The sequence below is a fragment of the Octopus sinensis genome, linkage group LG3 (assembly GCF_006345805.1).
Source record: "Octopus sinensis linkage group LG3, ASM634580v1, whole genome shotgun sequence".
NCBI lineage: Eukaryota > Metazoa > Mollusca > Cephalopoda > Octopoda > Octopodidae > Octopus > Octopus sinensis.
Window position 1 is genome coordinate 4,180,946 of NC_042999.1, and position 21,405 is coordinate 4,202,350.

Here is a 21,405-nt window from a genome sequence, read left to right on the forward strand (position 1 = left end):
GTTTGTGTGGCTGTGTCTATTTCCCCAACATCGCTTGACAACCGATGCTGGTGTGTTTATGTCCCTGTAATTTAGCAGTTCGGCAAAAGAGACTGATAGAATAAGTACTAGGCTTGCACACCACATCTGATGCTTTTTATGTCTAACTTTTCTCTCAGGGCGCTTACACTCTGTTGTATATGCACACTGACATTACACATCCAGTGAAGTATACTAGCTTCATTTCTTGCAAGCTTACACATGTCCTCAGCAGTCACAGCCCATGTTTCACTGCTGGATAGCATGGCTGTTCGCACACATGCATCATACAGTCTACCTTTCACTCTGAGCGAGAGGGCCTTTGTCACCAGTAGAAGTGGGAGCTCTCTGAACTTTTCCTAGGCTATTCTTATTCTAGCAGCTATGCTCTCAGAGTATCCACCCCTGCTACTGACTTGGTCACCTAGGTAACAGAAGCTATCACCTACTTCTAATTTTTCCCCTGGCATGTGACGGAAGCTGTTTTCTGCACATTTTCAATGTTTATTGCCCTTGTGCATTTGCCATAGACAAAAACTATCTTCCCAGTTAGCCTTCCTTTGTTCCTTTGATATTACTGCACCTCTTATGTGTCCATAGTTTACATTGGGTCCATCTTATGGAGTTCCTGCCTATGTCTTTTCTACAGATCGAGCAGGGCCTTATGTATGGCAACAGTCATGAATCATTTCAGTAAGTCTTCTTGGCAATGGCTTTTCTTGTGTAATGAGGATGCAGCTGTGATATATAGATATCTATATGTATGTATATATATATATATATATATATATATATATATATCATTTTATGTAGAAAAATACAAACTGAGACAAGAACGTAAAACATTTAGAAGACGATACAAAAAACACGGACGGGACATTCGAAGCCTTCAATCTTCAGTCAAGAACCAGCAATTTTGGCTGATTAATCTTGAGATTGCTCCGATCCAGCCAGCCCCAAGGAAAAACTAATCTACGAGCATTAGATTTCTTGGAAAAAGGATCGAATGTATACGAAACAGGGACAGAAAAACGGACGATGCCACACGAATATAAAATACAAAAAACAATAATGGTAAAAACAGGACAAAAACAGCGGGTGTCTTACGACTAGTATATATGCATATATATATATATATATATATATATATATGTATGTATGTATGTATGTGCGTGTGTACTCACATACATACACATATATGTGTGTATATTTACACACAATTCTATCTGACCTATGCAAGCATGAACAGGTGAATGTTAAAAGTATGATAATACTACACGCACAGATACACACACATACAAATACAAGCACTCATGCAATGACATTAAGAACTTAGAGTGGTATTTCTTGAAGCATGCATGAATATCAATAAATTTTGAATGCATTTTATATATCCCAACGGCATCTACAGAGGAAAGATTACAAGAATTTAAGTAGATATTAATGAATTATATTACTTTTTCACTTTATTGGTTTATGATTTGTTTCCTTTATCTATGTGTAGATATACTTCTTTCCATTTGTCTTGACCTCAAATGCACCAAAAAGTATTTTATTAACAAGAGAAGAATGTTAAAGTAATGACATCATCAAGATTATTATAAAACAGTCATAATAAAATATGTAAGTTGGCTAATGCTGTAATTTGATTGTATATTAGATACCTACATTAGTATGTCAGTAAGCCTGGTGTCATCATCGTTCAACATCCACCTTTCATGCTGGCATGGGTATTATACAGATTATATATATGTGTGTGTGTGCATATATATATATATATATATATATATTATATATATATATATATATATATATTAAGGAATTAATGGATGCTACTTCGAAATAATAATAATAATAATAATAATAATAATAATTATTATTATTATTATTATTATTATTATTACTACTACTTTTATTATTATTATTATTATTATTATTATTATTATATTATTATTATTATTACCTCCACCTTAGCAAAGGTGGAGGTATTGTTTTTAGTCATGTTTGTTTGTTTGTTTGTTTGTTTGTTTGTCTGTGGACAAGATATCTCAAGAACTACTGGATGGATATGGCTGAAACCTTCAGGGATGTTTGACCTCATGACTGGCACAAACTGATTAGATTTTAGGATCGATCCAGTTCCAAACAAGGATTCTGGATTATTTGTTATATTTATTTTACATGAAGTATTATGAGATATTCTCATTTTAAAAATCATCTCCAGTTAATCGTTGAAAGGACATTGATGTTGCTTTGGCAGAGGTTTGCACTCTCTGAGTGCTCTTGTTGTTGATGTTGTTGTTCTTGTTCTTGTTATTATTATTATTGTTATTATAATATATATATATATATATATATGCATGTGTGTATATGTGTATACATGTGTGTATGCATGTGTACTTGTTGCCTTCTTGTATGTTTAATAATTTGATTTCAAGCATGTGACTCCCATTTTAGATAAACTGCATTTTGTAAAGAAAACTTTCAGAATATTGGAAACTTTTCTGATTTAAACTACAGGAAATGGACAAGAACAGAAAAAAATAAATGAATGTAAATACATATATTTCTTGGAATATAAATGTCAACAAAAGAAATTTTGACAGTTATTTGAAGAGAGGAAAATATTTATTCAATGAAAAATACTATGCCTAGAATTATTTTGTGTAACATTCATTTCCATATAGTTGCATGTTTGCTAGTTCTATATATATATATGTGTGATGTATGCATGTTTGTATGTATGTAGAGCAGTACATGTGTGTGTATGTATGTGTGTGTATACAATCAGAATACACAGGATCAAGGGGATGGGGATACAATCCCAGAGTCAGTGCCTGAACTGGGAATTTACATGAGTAATGATGCTACAATCCATGTGCATATTACCAAGATGGCAACACTGTGCAGGTGAGTAGCTGAGTAGATTCTGAGATCATTCAGAAGCAGGAAGAAGGCTACCATGCTACTCCTATGGAAAACTTACATTTTTAGTTATCTGGGTTACTGCTCTCAACTGCAATCTCTGTAGAACACCAAACTGGTAGCAGAACTTGAAGCAATCCAGTACCACTACACAAAGAAGATTGACACAGTGAAACAGATGAGCTACTGGGAGAGGCTAAAGAACTGAACTGTTACTCCCCAGAGAGAAATCATGAGAAATATGTAGTGAGATATATATATATATATCTTTATATATAAAAGTAAGATTGTGTGTCTGTCTCCTACGATTTAGATTCCTAACTACTCCCACATTTTGCGGTGCAGTTTAACCAAAACCGGGTATCTTATAGTCGTGATTCATATCGAGCCCCTCTGGGTATTAGCGCGCGTCTACGATGAGTCTACGATTTAAAAAATAATTTACCATCTTTTTTTCCATTTTAATGCATTTTTTCGCTATTATATAAGGGAAGTAACTTTCTAAAAATGTCTACGATAAGTCAACGATTTAAAAAAGAATTTACCATCATTTTTTTTCCATTTTTAATGCATTTTTTTGCTATTTTTTGGCTATAACTCTCTAAAAATGCTTTATAGTTATTTCCCTTACAAACCCGAGCAACGCCGGGCGATACTGCTAGTATATAATATTAGAGAGTATAACTCCAAACTCACAGGAAAAAATTCAATTTAGTATTAAATCAAATTTCACAATATAAATATATAATATATATAAATTAGAGAAAAACCACTATTATGCAATTCTAACAATGATATACATAAACCAAATCATAAAGAAAAAATAAGATATATTATAAAACATATAGCTAGATCAGAAAAAGTACAAAAATGAATAAACAATATATTACTTATTACTTATATATTGTTTATTCATTTTTATACTTTTTATGATATAATTATATGTTTTATGATATATTTTATTTTTTCTGTATGATTTGGTTTATGTCTATCATTGTTAGAATTGCATAATAGTGGTTTTTCTCTAATTTATATATACTCTTTTACTCTTTTACTTGTTTCAGTCATTTGACTGCGGCCATGCTGGAGCACCGCCTTTAGTCGAGCAAATCGACCCCGGGACTTAGTCTTTGTAAGCCCAGTACTTATTCTATCGGTCTCTTTTGCCGAACCGCTAAGTGACGGGGACGTAAACACACCAGCATCGGTTGTCAAGCAATGCTAGGGGGACAAACACAGACACACGAACACACACACATACATATATGTATATATACATATATACGACAGGCTTCTTTCAGTTTCCGTCTACCAAATCCACTCACAAGGCATTGGTCGGCCCGGGGCTATAGCAGAAGACACTTGCCCAAGATGCCATGCAGTGGGACTGAATCCAGAACCATGTGGTTGGTTAACAAGCTACTTACCACACAGCCACTCCTGCACCATATATATATATATGGAAAACGTATATATATGGAAGGTCTAGCTCCCAACTTTAGAATTGAGAGCTATACCACCCACTTAACTAGGCTGAACTGTATACTACCAAAGAACTCACTTTCTTCAACTAGAGTAAGGACACAGTACTGTAACACCTTAGGTTTCGAGTGTCTGCTACTATTTAACATTCTGTTAAACAACCCCCAAAGATTTTACAAGTAGCAGATGTGGAGGTCTTCAAGGAGCATCTGGACAAATTTTCGTTTGAGATATCAGATGAACCTACATTGCCACATGAGGCACAAAGAAGAGCTGTACTCCAGCATGGCCTCAGCCTCTGGCTCAAACCAGTAAATGATAACAGATAAAAATAAAAGATATATTATTTTGTGGAGGTGTGTGGCATGAAGGTTAAGTTTTTACAAGTTAGATTGTGGTTTCAGTTCCTGGACCAGGTGAGGCATTGTGTTCTTGAGCAAAACTATAGGCGCAGGAGTGGCTGTGTGGTAAGTAGCTTGCTAACCAACCACATGGTTCCGGGTTCAGTCCCACTGCGTGGCATCTTGGGCAAGTGTCTTCTGCTATAGCCCCGCGCCGACCAATGCCTTGTGAGTGGATTTGGTTGACGGAAACTGAAAGAAGCCTGTCGTATATATATATATATATGTATATGTGTGTGTTTGTGTGTATGTGTTTGTCCCCCTAGCATTGCTTGACAACCGATGCTGGTGTGTTTATGTCCCCGTCACTTAGCGGTTCGGCAAAAGAGACCGATAGAATAAGTACTGGGCTTACAAAGAATAAGTCCCGGGGTCGATTTGCTTGACTAAAAGGCGGTGCTCCAGCATGGCCGCAGTCAAATGACTGAAACAAGTAAAAGAGTAAAACACTTCATTTCAAGTTGCTCCAGTTTACTCACCCTAACCCTAACCCATCCAGGAATGTGTGTGAATGTACATACCACTAGCCTTATGACCCTGTGGCTCAGAAAGAAACTTTGATCTTTTTCTGATACTTGATTTTACAAAAGATAATTACATGATGATGATTGTCCAAATAAACTACTGACCCAATAGTATATATATGATCGCCTCTCACATTAAAGCTTTTAGATTTGTTGTAAACATTTTATAGAAAGAATAGAAATCTAAAATTGACCGTTTGTGAAGTTATTCAGTAATCTTATTAACTCACATAACATTCTCTAGTTTGGTCTTCTTTTTGTTCTTCATATTTCAAATATTCATACAATATTATTTGAGATATCCCTATTATACCTTTGGGTTTTATGTTGTTTTTTTTTAATATTCACATAATATCAATTGATTTAGCTATGTTATTCTTTATGTTTGGCATTTTTTATTCAAATATTCACACAATATCATTTGATTTAGCCATCTATCCATCATTTCCCCCTTTTTCCATTTATTTCAGCAAATTGTATTCATTTATCTTTTCCTTGATTTGATAAAAAGCATTAAATTCCCTTTGTATCTCTGCTGAATCCATCAACCAATCTAAGTTGCATTTCGATTTCTTTTATAATTTTCTCCTAATCAATTGTTCCTCTTTGGTTTCATATCTTCAAATGATGTACATCATATATTTCTTACTAACTTTGCTTTATTTTGCTTAACTTTATTCAGTTCTTTCACATGTTTTTAGGCAGCTTTGATAAGAGAATAAAGTCCTAAATCAAACTATCAATCATTGATAGTTTACTGCATTACTGAGAAAATTCTTCAACTCTATTTGCTAAAGTTTATGTCACTAAATAATAGGCACAAGACTTTTCCTCATAATAGATTTAAGAGGAGAATCCAAGCACTGAACTCTTCAAAAACACATGCAAATCACTGAGTAGAACGTTAAACATCATACAATACTTAATTCTTCTTTTCAATAAATTCTAATCACTTTAAATAATGAAAACTTCTTAACCTTTACATAAATATGTCCAATGTAAATGACATGGACTTGGCTTTGATGTTGAGGAATAAAAATTAACGAAACTTGTTTGGTTATAGTTAAGTCTAGAATGTGTAATGTAAAGGAGCTTAAAATGTTAACTTTAATCTCTGTTTCCGGTGGTTTTGGGGACTGGTCTTAGAGGTCTAAGACCAGTCCTTTAAGACCAGTCCCCAAAACCACTGAACCATGTTAGACTAGCCCAGAAACAAAAAAATCCTTTTAATTCCACATTGCTCTTCCTTCCCCCCACCCCAACCAACCTCCCACACTGTCCCTTAAAATAGCAAACAATCCTTAGCTACACACAAAATAAAAAATGCTAGGAAAACAGGTTGGTTCCTCTCAAATTCTTTGTAAACTCTTAAATATATCTCCTGTATATATATATATATATATATATATATATATATATGGTGGTGGGTGTATGTGGGAGATTCTGGCTGGAGAACCTAGCACCTTAACTGTGGTATTGAAAGCTATAGAGTTAAGGACCTGATACTGTATCTGAAATATGAAATAAACTAACATCTCAACAGAAAATGCAAATATGGGCATCTTTGTCCAACTCTGCTTCACCAGAACCAAGTCTGGTGAGAAGGCCAGAGATCTCATTAATGATATTGCTCTGACTCCTAGCTGAAATCAATAAAAGTACCCAACCCTATTCAGTGTTACATTGTGAGTTCAAATTCCGACGAGGTCGACTTTGCCTTTCATCCTTTCGGGGTCGATAAATAAAGTATCAGTTACACACTGGGGTCTATGTAATCGACTTAATCCTTTTGTCTGTCCTTGTTTGTCCCCTCTATGTTTAGCCCCATGTGGGCAATAAAGAAATATATTATGGAGCATCAGTAATATATTTTACACTTCTGTAAATAAGCTTGTTTTATCCATGGACAAACATACAGAAGTGCTTATATTAACACTTTTGTTGCTATATTTTTGTTTCGAGTACATTGCTGTTGTTTCATTTAATTTTGAGAATAATGAAGAATTTAAGTATAATAACTTTATCATTGAGCTGGTGTTTGAAATATAAATTAACACAAAATTTTGGCATATGGTTTTAATTTAGATCCCTTTAAAACAGTGAATTTGTATTGCAGAACTAGGGGTGATCTTAAGAATCAATCATGATTACTTTTAAAGACTGATCGTAATCTTGGAAAATTATTTCTAAATTTAAACAATTCAATTTTGCTACTTAAAAGTATTTGACAGTTCAGTTTGCAAAATCTGAGCTCAGGAAGTTTCTAGGAAGTAACTTTCCTGTGAACCACTATCCTTTCATTAAATGTGTACTTTCATGTTGATAAAATAACAGATATATGACTGTATTTATTTCAATGAGAAATACTTGAAGATTCAATGATATTTTTTCTACATTTCAGAAATATCAAACAAGACTAAAAACAGAGGAGAAGAAACATTCAACAATAGTTGCTGAAACTGCAAAAAAAGTGAGTCAGTTGCTAGAGAAGAAAGTAAAGGCTGTAAAGGTAAGGAATTTGCTAAAATCAAACCTCGTTTGTTTCTACACTTTCTTTTTATCATTCTCTTACTTTTGCAGATATGTTATTTAGAAATATTTTATATGCATCCAAGTTTTGTTGTTTAAATATTGTGAGAAAATTTTCTTATGCCTTTTCTTTCAACATGGTTTCAAAGGTTATTTGAAAATGTACATTGTATTTGTGTATTTCTTTTTTCTCAAAAAAATTTTGAATGAATGTGTAGAAATAGAAAATTGCCTCTTTATCTGGAATTGTTTATATGGATTCCATTTTCTTTCCATTTTTGTCTATTTGTTTGTCTGTCTGGCTGCCTGTCTCTTTCTTTCTCTCTCTCTCCCTCTCTCTCCCTCTCTCTCTCTCTCTCTCTCTCTCTCTTTCTCTCTCTCTCTCTCACACTTTCTTATAAGAATGTGTTAAGCCAAATGTTATTTTCTTAAATGAAATTTGAAAAAATATATATATTTGGTTTACAATCATGCTTGTCTAAACAGAATTTTAGTTCACGCAAAGTTTCTCAGCATCTTTGTTTCTGACAGCAGCAATAAATTTATTATGTAAAACCTTTGTTAGGTTACATAATAGATATATTAAATAAAAAGTGAGAAAGAAATTTAATCAAAAATTATTAAATGTGATAAAAATAATTTCTAGGTTTTCCACAACTACCATAACAGTTTTCAGACTTGCTGGAACAGTAAATTATTAAAGTTAAAGCAGTTAATAGCTTCAACTTTTATGCATGGTTAGCCATCATTTCAGGATGTTTTGTTTGTTATCTTTACATGGAAAGAAAAGAGGTGCAATAAATAAACTAAAAGGAATACAAAATTAAACCTGTATTTGTATCATGAATACTTTTAATGCGTGGTTATCAGTTTACAATTCTTTGATGAGGGTATTACATTTAGTCTCTGAGCAAATCAGTTTCATGTACTTAACTGTATTTACATTGCCAAAACAATCAGTTAACAGTTTGTATTAGAAAGTTAACCTGTTGTTGAAGAGCACCCTCTCTATTTTAAAATTTCTCTTCATCTGTAGAGAATGTCCATCTACTGATTATGAAATTGCACATTATATTCTCATCTATGGCTGATCTTCAAAACTGGTAAAGCATTATTATCAAGGTGTTTCAATGGAATTAGTTTCCTGTAAGAGAAATATTTTCTGTTAGTCTCACAGATATAAGAATATACATTTCTTCATCATGAATATTTTAGATCAAATGAAGCTGGCTGTTATATAAAGGGAGTCTATCTCCCTCTGTCCGCCTCTCTCTCGCTCTCTCTGTTTTCATTTTTAATTGCTTAGAAGAGACATGAGGAATAGTTTGAAACGAATGCTATCATTTTATCCCAGCTGAATAGTAAAATTATAACAACCTGTTCATGCAGTTTGATAAATTTGAAGGAAGTTAATCTTCATTCATTCAATGCAAAATAGATGAATTATTTATGATTGATGTTTTGTTCCCATATATATGTGTGAGAGTGTGTGTGAGTAACATTTCTAAGAGAGGGATGTTTGATTTGTTTCTTATGTACCCTGTTTGACCAATATAATCCTCATTGCATTGTGGGCATGTGATGGAGTAAGTGAGGATTTTTGTGCTATAGTTCATAATTGCATTAACTTTCAGTTCCTTCCCATTTTTGAATATTTATGATTAGCTTTGTACAATTATTTGTCACATCCCACAATGAAGGTCTCTCTTTGTTACCTTCATTAGTTCTTCTGATTTTAATTTCATCTTTGTTGGTGGTTGTTTTCAGCTTTTGATCATTTGTGATTCTTTAATTAGTAAACTAAGATTTGATGATTAGAGTAGAATTGGAGGTTACTGTTTGGCTTAATGTTTGATGTTAGTTTCTAGGATTATGGATGATCACAAATGGAATATTTACATTTATGTTTTTTTTTCGTCTTCATTACGAGTATTTCTCCATAAAGTAGAGATTGGGATCTCTTTTGTATTGGTTATGGTGGTTATGGTATAATTTACCAAATTTACTGGGTGTGTTTGTTTCTGAAGGAATATGTTTAGTTCAATGAGTCATCTCTCTTGACTACATATGTCTGTAACTATTGAATATATATTATAAACAAGAAAAATTGAGAAATGATAAATTTACAGCAGAATATATTTAAACACTAGATCATCTAAAGATTTTGACAATTTTGACAGAATGAATAACTTACAGAATTTTACCAATTAATATTAGTATTCCATTGGTTTTCCAATTTCTGTAACTCCTAAAACTTATATCACCTGAAGTTTACAACTACACTGATAGTCTGTTTCATTTACTGAGAATTCAGATAACCTAATATAATATTGATGAAGACAGCTAATCACATGACACTCATGCATATGTATTATGTGCAGCTGATGTATTTGTTGCATTGAGATAAAATATTTTTATAGTTTTAAATTGATCAATATGTCCATAGATTTCTTTTACTCTGCTACATCTTCTATCTTATAAATGGCTATTCTTTTTTTGTAATGACAGCTGAAATTAGTAAACTGTCTTGAGAGATGAGAAATGTTCTCTTTATAAGTTCATCTGATGAAAGATTAATTAAAATTATATGGGAATTTTGTTTGTTGTAACATTTATTATTATTTTTTTTTGTAACAATGAATGAAATGGTGATTAGGAAAGCTTGTCTCTGAAGGTTGTTACCAGTGAAGTCATTGGTAATGCACAGGCTAATTAATGGGTGTGTCAAAAAAAAAATGTGCTGGAGAGAATTAACACAAGATAATATTAATGGCAAAATCAGCATTAAATTATGAGTTAACCTATATCAATACAACTTTGCTTTTAGAGAGACAGAAAGAGTTAAATAAAGGGGGATAACAATTAACAACCCAGAATCTGTTAAATAATAATGTCACTAATAGTCAAGACAAAATTGAATAGCTTACTGGAAACTTCATTAGATGACAAAGCATCATCAACATCAAATAATGTTTGATCTATTTCATTAATAATGATGATGATGATGATTTAAAATTTGGGCACAAAGCTAGCAATTTCAGTTGCAGGGTAAGCCAATTACATCAACTCCAGTGGTCAACTTGTACTTATTTTATCAGCCCTGGAGGATGAAAGGCAAAGTCGATCTTTGCAAAATTTTGAACTCAGCTCATAAAAAACAGATGAAATGCTGCTAAACATTTTGTCCAGCATGCTAATGATTCTGCCTGCTCATCACCTTAATAATAATAATAATAATAATAATGATCCTTTCTACTATAGGCAAAGGCCTGAAATTTGTGGGGAAAGGGCAAGTCAATTACTTCAATCCCAGTGCTCAACTAATACTTAATTTATCAACCCCGAAAAGATGAAAGGCAAAGTCAACCTCAGTGGAATTTGAACTCAGAATATAGCAGCAGACAAAATACTGCTAAGCATTTTGCCCGGTGTGCTAACGATTCTGCCTGCTCGCCACCTGAAATGATAATAACAATAATAATAGTGATAATGATAATGTTTAGCTAATGAAGTGCTTCATTTAATTTTCACGTGCAGAACATTAACAGGAAAAAAATTTCACCTCACTTCTCTTCCCTGTAGGAAAGCACCTTATGCTGTAATTTTCAATTTTTTTCCTCAAATTAGTAACAAACTATTTCTGTGTTTTTAAGCAGTCATGGTGTCAGCCATCAACTTCATTCATATGTGGTGTTGATTTGGATTTGGTAATTAGGATAAATGTAGAGTGTGACAAACTGATTTATATTTTGTTAAGCTCATAACTCATTCTGCACACATGTAAAAACAATTGGGCAGGAGAGCTTAATGAAGAAAAAGATTGCTAAAAAAAAAGTGAGGTTAAGATATGAGAACCTTGCATCACACAGATGAAATAATTTATGATTTGGTGTGTCACAAGCTCATGCCATCCATTGAAAAATATTATTAAAAAACATCATTATCGGAGGACATCATCATTGTGGCTGTGGCAGAGTTGTAGTCATTAACATTTTTAAGTTAGAATTAGTGTAGAAGGTAGGGGAAATGATAGCAACCATTGTGTGTGTGTGTGTGTGTGGTGTGTGTGTGTGCATGCGTGCATGCGCATGTGTGCAGGCTTGGCTGTGTGGTTAAGAGGTTCAATTTCCAATCGTGAGATTTTGGGTTCAATCCCACAACGTGATACTTTGGGCCAGTGTTTTCTACTATAGCCTATCTGGGAGAATTTGGCTGATGAAATTTGTATGAAAGCCTGCCATGTATGTATGTGGTGTGTGTGTGTGTGCGTGTGTCTGTGTGCATGTCTTTATGTTTACCTGCATATTAATGACAACCGGTGTTGATTTGTTTACATCCCTGTAACTCATTGATTCAGCAAAAGAGATGGAATAAATACCAAACTTAAAAAAGATTAAGTATTAAGCCATTCTGATTTAACCCTTTATGGCAGTGCCTCAGCATGGCTGCACTTCAATGACTAAAATGATTAAAAGAAAGAAAGAATACATGTGTGTGTGTACACATATGTAAGCACATGAAGGTAAAACAAATACCGAATATATGTTTAAGCTGAAAAACTTCCTGGACTGTTACCTTGAGTTTCATGTAACCGAAATTTTTGTCTGATGATTGGTTACATGAAAGTCAGTTTAACAGGGTGAAGTTTATCAGCTCCAGTAAAAGACACATGCATCCCCCTCTATCTTTGTATGTATACATACACACACACATGCATGCATGCACACACACATGTGCACAGACACACACATATACTTACAGATATAGGTGGATATGCATAAATGTATATGCATGTGTCTTTGTCCCTCTCTGTCTTCCTCTCTCTTTTCCTGTCTCTTTTCTCATCTTAATATTATCTAACTAACTCTCCTTCTATCACACTCTACTGTGGTGTACAACTGTTGCTTACCCATAACATGCATTACTGGTGAGTATAAGGACATGCAATGAACATCATATTTTATTGTTTGTTATATAATGCCAAGGATGTGGGTTGCTGGCTTATGCAAACCAGGTGTATATATAAAGCTTAAAAATAAAATATCAATTATCTTTTCTGTTTATTTAACTATACACACACACACACACACACACACACATATAAGAGTTTTTGGTGATTAGAAGTTTGTAATGTGTCTGCTAAATGTACTATTTTGATAAAATCATTGTTCTACTAAGTAATCGCCATATTCTTTGTATTATTCGACAGTCATTATGTAATATAATTGATACATCTCTTAAGCAAATATTTGTCCTCACAGCAGGACACTTTACAGGATATGCTTAGGAAGAAAAAAAAAACGTCTACAGTAATAAATAACTGGTGAAGTATGTAGTTTAAGAAGGGAAATTAGTGCCAAGTCGCCTTTCAAACTAATTCTGGATATTGGCACCTATCTTTGCCAAACAAATTATCAAGTTTATTGAGTACAAAAAGTAAACTTCCTTTCATTCAGAATCTGTTACTTAGGAAATTTGCTTTTGTACTCAACTATTGGATTATTCTACAGATATATTTGTTTACATTCTAATTTTGTTTGATTTTTTTTTTTTGTTAGTTTTGATAATAATAATTGTTTCTTAATTTAGTAATAGTAGCTATTATTATTGCTGGCAGAAGAAGGGTGGGGGATGGTGGGAGTTGATGCCAATCATAGAAAGTTACACTAGTTGCAATGCTTCGAGATGATTGATTGAAGTTCAAATCCTGGCAACAGTAATGTACATTACGTCTTCAAAACTGTGACAAAACAAATGCTATTAACACAGTGAGGTGGAATAAGATTTGCTTTTTAGGCACCATGTTACTGCACCAATTTCACAGAAGACCATGGAAGGGGCTCAATTTCAATTTCACAGACTATATCCCTGCTCACTGTTATCAGGGCAGAGATTGCTGTCCACAAGTGTAAGCCCCATGAATCAGAGTGGCTGTTCCAGGGTATCTCCCTCTGGGGCAATGCCTTTTCCATTTTGTCTGCTGGTGCCATGAGAAATGTTTACATATTGTGAGAGGCAAGATTCTTCATTAATAGAAGCTTCATTTAACTAAAACTAAGCCCTCTTTGTTTCTTATAAACGGTAATGTTATTTAAGTAAGATTCTAGTTATTACATGTAAGTCATGAAATCCCATCTTTCTATTTTGATTTGAGAGAGATTATGCTCGTATAAAATCCTTTATCATTGCCATCACAATCAGCATCATTAGGATCATCATCATGATCACCACCATCATTATGATCACCATAATCATAATTGTCATCAATGTCATTGTCACTACCACCACCACCACCATCATCATCATCATATTTATATTTTGGCACAATAAGATGTCTTTGGATCAGTTTCTCAGTTGTTTTCATTGGTTCATACTTTCTGAGTTTAGTTGAAACAACAACAATTATACATTTGCTCTTAAATGATAACATATGGAGATTATTGTATGGCACTGAAGATTAAATTATTTTTTATGAACATCAAAAATTACTATGTACAGTGTTTCTAAGTTTTGAGGTTTTTTTCTGTTTTTTTTTTTTTGCTTTTCATCTTTTCATTTTTATAGTCTGTTCAATCTATTTGATAAAGACAATAATAGGCAATATGAAAACAGAATACCTGTTCATTTTTGAATAAAATAAAGCTATTCTTTTACATCTACTGCCATCTCTACCTTCTCTCATCATTGCTTCTAGTCTTAATCAGTTTGTTTCATGATTCAAAATTAAATTCATTCTCAAACTACTCAATAATATATATACGTTATCATATTCAAGTTTATTTTAGCTTTTCTAATTTACTCTGTGTTGTGCAGAAAGACATATTTTTAAATTATTCAATAATATATACTTCATGATATTTAAATTTATTTCTGTTCTTTGGATTTGATCTATGTTATGCATAAAATATTGTTTATTTAATGAGGAGGTATTAAAAGCATAAATATTCATATTAGGCTATCCACCATAGTGCTAGCCTATTTCATGATTGCTTTATAAGCAGCTGATCTATACTGTTGACTGAAAACGGAAGTATGTCTTTAACTAAAAATGTTTCAAGGTGGTGCCTCAGCATGGCTGCCGTCTATTGACTGAAACAAGTAAAAGATAAAAGATGATAGCATCTGGCTTAAACAAGTATTGATTTGTGAATTAAATTTTATTTGAATAAGTGATAAGTCATTCAACTTGAACTTCTTGGAATAAAGAATGAATCTATGAATCCTTTCCATTCCTCTGTTCTTTTAGTAAACAATTTCATGTTTTAACATCTTTAGAATACGAATAAAACAATTCATGGTGGAATCTATTATCAAAACTTTCATTCAGGATATTTAATTTTAGCAAAGTCCTTATTCAAAGCAAACCCCACAAAGCATTGTCTTTTGATACTTGACTTACTATAGTTCACAATCACTGTTTTGTTAAATATTTTAGTTTTAATGAACACCTCAGGCTAATTTTTAAGAATGAAATAATATCTGCTAAACTTATTTTTTTAAAAATTATTTGATTGTTTTAAAATAACTTTATATAATGAGCAAATCATTAGAAACAGCTATCATCTCACCTTTCTTCTGTTTCAACTGGTTTACTATTTCTTCATTGTTAGTTCTTTTTTCAAAGGTTTCTTTTGTGAATCTCTTCTCTTTTACTTGTTTCTTGTTTCAGTCATTAGACTACAGCCATGCTGGGGCACTGCCTGGAAGCATTTCAGTCAACTGAATTGACCCCATTGCTTTTTTTTTTTAATCCTGGGACTTACTCTATTAGTGTCTTTTGCCAAAGTGCTAAGTTACGAGGATCTAAACACACCAACACCAGTAGTCTAGTGGTGGTGTTGGAGACAAACACAGGCACAAAGGCATACACACACACACACACACACACATACACACTCACACACACACACACTCACACACTCACACACACTCACACACACACACACACACACACACACACACACACAATGGGTTTCTTTCAGTTTCCATCTACCAAATCCACTCACAAAGCTTTGGTCAGTCTGAGACTGTAGTAGAAGGAACTAGCCCATGTGGTTTGAAAGTAAACTTCTTACCACACAGCTATGCATCATTCATTCAGTTATGTCACACTGTTCTTATACATTGACACCTTTGAGTGAATTTTCAGTTTGGGAGATGAGTATTCACTTCCTTATACATAATTTTAAAAGAATTGTGTATTTCCGATTAAATATGTTATGTGGAGGTGCTTGCATTCTGTGGTGAAAAAAAATAATAGTAAAATAGCTGTAGTACAGATTTATATCAGTGCATTATTTAGATTATTAGATATATATATTTTTTCTTAATTATTTCCTTTCCTTATTCTATTCTCCATTCCCTCTGGGGGTGATAAAATATGTATCAGTTAAGCACTAGGGTCAATATAATCAGTTTGCCCCATCCCCTTAACATTTCAGGCCTTATACCTATAGTAGAAAGAATTATTATTATTATTATTATTTCTTTTTATCACATGTGTTGGAATTCCTGGAGCCTTGCATGTGTAGCAGGCTTGCTACCTGCAGCCTACGGTACCATGCTATCCATTCTTTTCAGATATCTAATACTTTCCTGGTTATTTTGGCCATGCCAAGGATGCAAGCCTTTTGTAGCAGTTTTACTGGGCACTATATTCCAAATTATTATTATTATTATTATTATTATTATTATTATTATTATTATTATAGACATTGCACAGTATACAATATCATGAGGTTGTTGAGTGAAGATATTGTGTCTACCTGGGGTTTGTACTGTTTGTCAAGTCACAATAAGGACCTCAAACAAACAGTACTTTACACAATATGCATGCAGTTCCAAGTAATGCTGACTTTTGCAATACATCTAGATTGTAAAGTATCTCTAAGGTTTACAGATGTTTTTTTTCAGATTGGGTGGTATTGAGCCCAAAGCTCCAATGACAATATTGATAACCTGTATGTTCAACTCCTGTAGATGCCACATCTTAGCAATCTCAGTTCTCAGGTCTCAATATTTGTCAACCTTTTCTCTTTCTTTCATGATGATATGTTGATCTCCTGGTACTGCCATATCAATTATTAGGAATTCTTGTTTGTCCCTCTCAAAAGATTACTATATTTCAGTGATCTAACACCTTCTCTGTCTGGAAATCAAAGTCCCAGAGGATTTTTGCCTTCCCCTTTTCATTCATTACCTTTTCTGGTCTATTTTGGTACCAAGCACCCATAACCTCATACCCATACTTACAGCATAGTAGCCATTGGAGATTTTGGGCTACCTTGTCATGTCTATGCTTGTATTCTTTCTGCGTAAGACTTTTACAAGCACTAACAATGTGAGTCACGCTTTCAACCCTCTTCCCACACATTCTGCAGAACCACTAACTCTTTATTTTAGTTTGGTAGAAATCATAATTATTTGTTATTTTATTTTACAAGCACATAAAAATTATTTGGTTATAACAGCAGTAGATTTTGAAATTATTATTTCCTTTCATTTCTGGAACTACTAAATTAGTTTTTAAAATCAATAATTTTTTTTATTACCACTCAAACAGCTTATTATTACTAAAACTAATTTAATTCACATTATAACAATTAGTAGCCTATACCTAATCTGTCACACTCTTCTGAACATTGGATTTACTCAACTTGGTGAAATTTTATTTCAGTCATTGTACTTCAGGAAGCATTGAATTTTGGAAGGATGCAGTATCCTGACAAGTAACCACCAATATAGGTTGTTTTATTCCATGCTTCAACAGTTTTGAGCATTAAAAAACTGTTTCTGAAAGTTGTGGGTGTTACTCTTTTACTCTTTTACTCTTTTACTTGTTTCAGTCATTTGACTGTGGCCATGCTGGAGCACCGCCTTTAATCGAGCAACTTGACCCCGGGACTTATTCTTTGTAAGCCCAGTACTTATTCTATCGGTCTCTTTTGCCGAACCGCTAAGTTACAGGGACGCAAACACACCAGCATCGGTTGTCAAGCAATGCTAGGGGGACAAACACAGACACACAAACAAACGCACACACACACATATATATATACATATATACAACAGGCTTCTTTCAGTTTCCATCTACCAAATCCACTCACAAGGCTTTGGTCGGCCCGAGGCTATAGGAGAAGACACTTGCCCAAGGTGCCATGCAATGGGACTGAACCTGGAACCAAGTGGTTCAAAAGCAAGCTACTTACCACACAACCACTCCTGCGCCTGTTGCTCATTTTTTTATATAGATACCCACAAGTGGTCAGATATTGAATTCAAAAAGATGGCCAAAACATGTGAGAACCTTTCCTTTCATAAAAGCTCCCTACTCAACCCTTCCAAAAGCTGCAAGAAATTATATTTCCATTTTCTGTTAATTCCTGTCAGTCATGCATTCTCACCTTTTCCAGCCAAATGTTGCCAGCAGTCAAAGCAATGCCTATATATATTGATTGGAGTTTTATTGCCTGAAGTTAGAAAGATTTCATCATAAAATTCTTGGGATAATCTCCAGATATCAATTTCAGATTGTAGCCATGGTTATCTTGAGATATAATTTTTATCCTAAGTCTACTTTAATTTAGTAAATCTCTAGACATTTCTTTTTGTCTTAATATTGCTTGCCATCAATGTCACCTCCATATATTGCTTCTGTTCTAAGATTGCTTGGAATTGCAGAAATCCCCAGATATTATTTTAGTCTCAGATCACTTGAAGTTATTGAGATTTCTTAGTATTATTGTCTCAGAAAGCCCCCTTCCCCCTAATAGTTTTGTACTTTCTATGACTCAGAGTTACAGAAATCTTTACATAAGTGCAGGTATGGCTGTGTGGTAAGAAGTTTGCTTCCCAACTACATGGTTCCAGGTTCAGTACCACTGCATGGCACCTTGGGCAACTGAGTTCAACTATAGCCTTGGGCTGACCAAAACCTCATGAGTGGATTTAGTAGACAGAAACTGAAAGAAGTCTGTCATGTGTGTGTGTGTGTGTGTGTCTTTGTGTTTGTGTTTGTTCCCTACCACTGCTTGACAACCAGTGTTGGTGTGTTTACATCCCCATAACTTAGCAGTTCTCAAATGTGAAGTACCAGGCTTTAAAAAAATGTAGTGGGATTGTGTTTTTTCAACCAAAATAACTCAAGGCTGTGTCCCAGCATGACTTAATGATTGAAATAAATAAAGGGTATACGGTTTTAAGTGTAAATTTGCTTGCAGTACAGTCTCTTCATATTTCTCTGTCTCTCTATCTCTATCTCTCTATATATATGCATATATATATATAAAGTTGTGAACTTAGTTGTGGTCTGGTTGACATCCTAACTACACTACCTCACGTTCCTGAGATTCATATCTACATCTTTATCTGTATATTTACCTTCCCTAAGATGTTACTAATTGATCTGAGAACTTTATATTATTGGAAAACCTATATAAAATTAGCTGAAGATTACTCGACATATTAAATCTGCTGTAATATTTACAGCTTTTAATAAAATGCTGTAGCATGAAACAATTGTACTAAATTACCGGATTCATTCTTGTTGCTTATTTTTGATTATAATCAACCCGCATATTTTTATGGGTAATACCATAAAAAATAAAAAATTCTGGTGCATCTAAATTAAGTACCATAGTCATTTGAATCTAAATTGTTTGCTGAACTTAAATATATATATATATATATATATATATATATATATATATATATACAGAAAGAGAAAGGGAGAGAGAGAGGGAGGAGGGAGAAAGAAAGGAAGATATTATGAATAGAAATAGATATATTATGCTCTGTACTTTCTGGTTCATATAAGAGTCTGGTATGATGGACACCATTGACATCTCACCACCTCATCACTATGCTTCATACGTATACTTAGGTCTAATAACTGGTTATTAGTCTTGCTATAGCAAAGCAGAATTATAAAATATACATCCATACACAAACCCATATACACACACACACACACACACACACACACACATGAATCTAATCTTCGATATATTCAAAATAAGATGGTAAACTGTGATAATGATTTGAAAATATTTGTTTTACAACAGATAAGTGTATTATCTCAATAAGGTTTTTTTAATTAAACATAGCTAACTCAATATTCTAATGAATTTTGTGGATGTATAATATAATTTTTGCTTTAAATATAAATTTTCTTTACACTCCATCTCTCTCAATTCTCTCTGTTGCTTATATAATGACAATGATGATGATGATGACAATGACGATAATAATAATAATAATAATGATAATAATAATAATAATAATAATATAATAATAATAATAATAATAATAATAATAATCTTGATATAAAAATAAAATATATATTTCGTGCACTCCTCTTTCACTTTTTTCTACAAATATTGTAATCCACTATTTCATAAATTATTATTCTCTTTAAGTAGGAAATCATGAAATTAAAATAATAAAAATCAATCAAACCAAAACTCTTTGAACTAAATTTTTATAATCATATCATTGACCCACAGCAACATAATTTTATGTAGAAATAAAAAAAAAAATTTAATTTTCTATTTATAATAAAGACATTTTGGTGAGATGAAACAATTATACATTTTTATTGTTGCATGAACATATTAAATTACCAGCTTTGTAATTACAATAAATCAACTTCCTTTTTTTTTTGTTGGTATCTAGTGAAGGAGACTCTATGATTCAATTTTCAGGGAAATAAAACATTTTTCCAGATCAAAGATAACGCGTAAAGTGCTGTTCAGCTTTAACTGAACATCTAAATATCCCTGCATACAAATCCTCATCATTTCCTAATAAACAAGCTCTTGTGGAATTAAAACTTTGTGTCAATGATCTCGTAAAGAGTGGTGCCATCTAAAGAAATAGATTCGTGCTGAAATTAGTAATCATTCATCCCAGAACTCTTTTAATTTAAATTAGAATTTCTCAACTGCTGGCTTTATAATTACTAATGGATTGTTTCATCTTTAGCTTAAAGGATAGGCTCCTAATTTTTCCAAATATTCTTCTTGCCTTTTCCCATCGATTTCCTTTCATTGGAAATTTTTATGTTAAATTTTTATCATCTCTTTTTGAAGCTTTAGGAAGTATACTCATGTTAAAATTTACGAGAAATACAATGAAAGGAAAACTAATACAACAATTGTTTTGTTTGGGGTTATTTTTACAATCTTTTCACATTTCCAACTTCCAAATTATTTTGGATATTCAATCAATTAAATGTATTATTTCAAATTATTTCTGAATTATTGCCATATTTAATTTTTAAAGTACATTTATGTTCGATGCTTCAAACTATTACTATATAATAGTAACTGATATAAATATTCGTTATTTGGGAAACTTGATAAAAGTTAAGCCATATTTCCTATTATTATCCTATGTTGGCAAAAGTATATTTCCAAAGTTTGCTCATCATATGACAGGTAACTCTTTAGTTTTAAAATAATTTATGAAATTATTTAGCTTCCACTAATGGTATTTATTTTGATCTTGTGAATTTATAAATGATAATG

The 21,405-nt window shown here is 32.8% G+C and overlaps 1 protein-coding gene across 2 annotated transcripts in view; it reads left to right on the forward strand.

Annotated features, from left to right (window-relative positions):
- LOC115209156 (voltage-dependent calcium channel subunit alpha-2/delta-3-like) overlaps positions 1-21,405 on the forward strand; it is a 720,530-nt gene that overhangs the window by 394,912 nt on the left and 304,213 nt on the right. For both annotated transcript variants that reach the window (XM_036500824.1, XM_036500825.1), the window contains exon 3: positions 7,752-7,859. In XM_036500824.1, the coding sequence (XP_036356717.1) occupies positions 7,752-7,859 (108 nt within the window). The remainder of the gene's footprint in view (positions 1-7,751; positions 7,860-21,405) is intronic.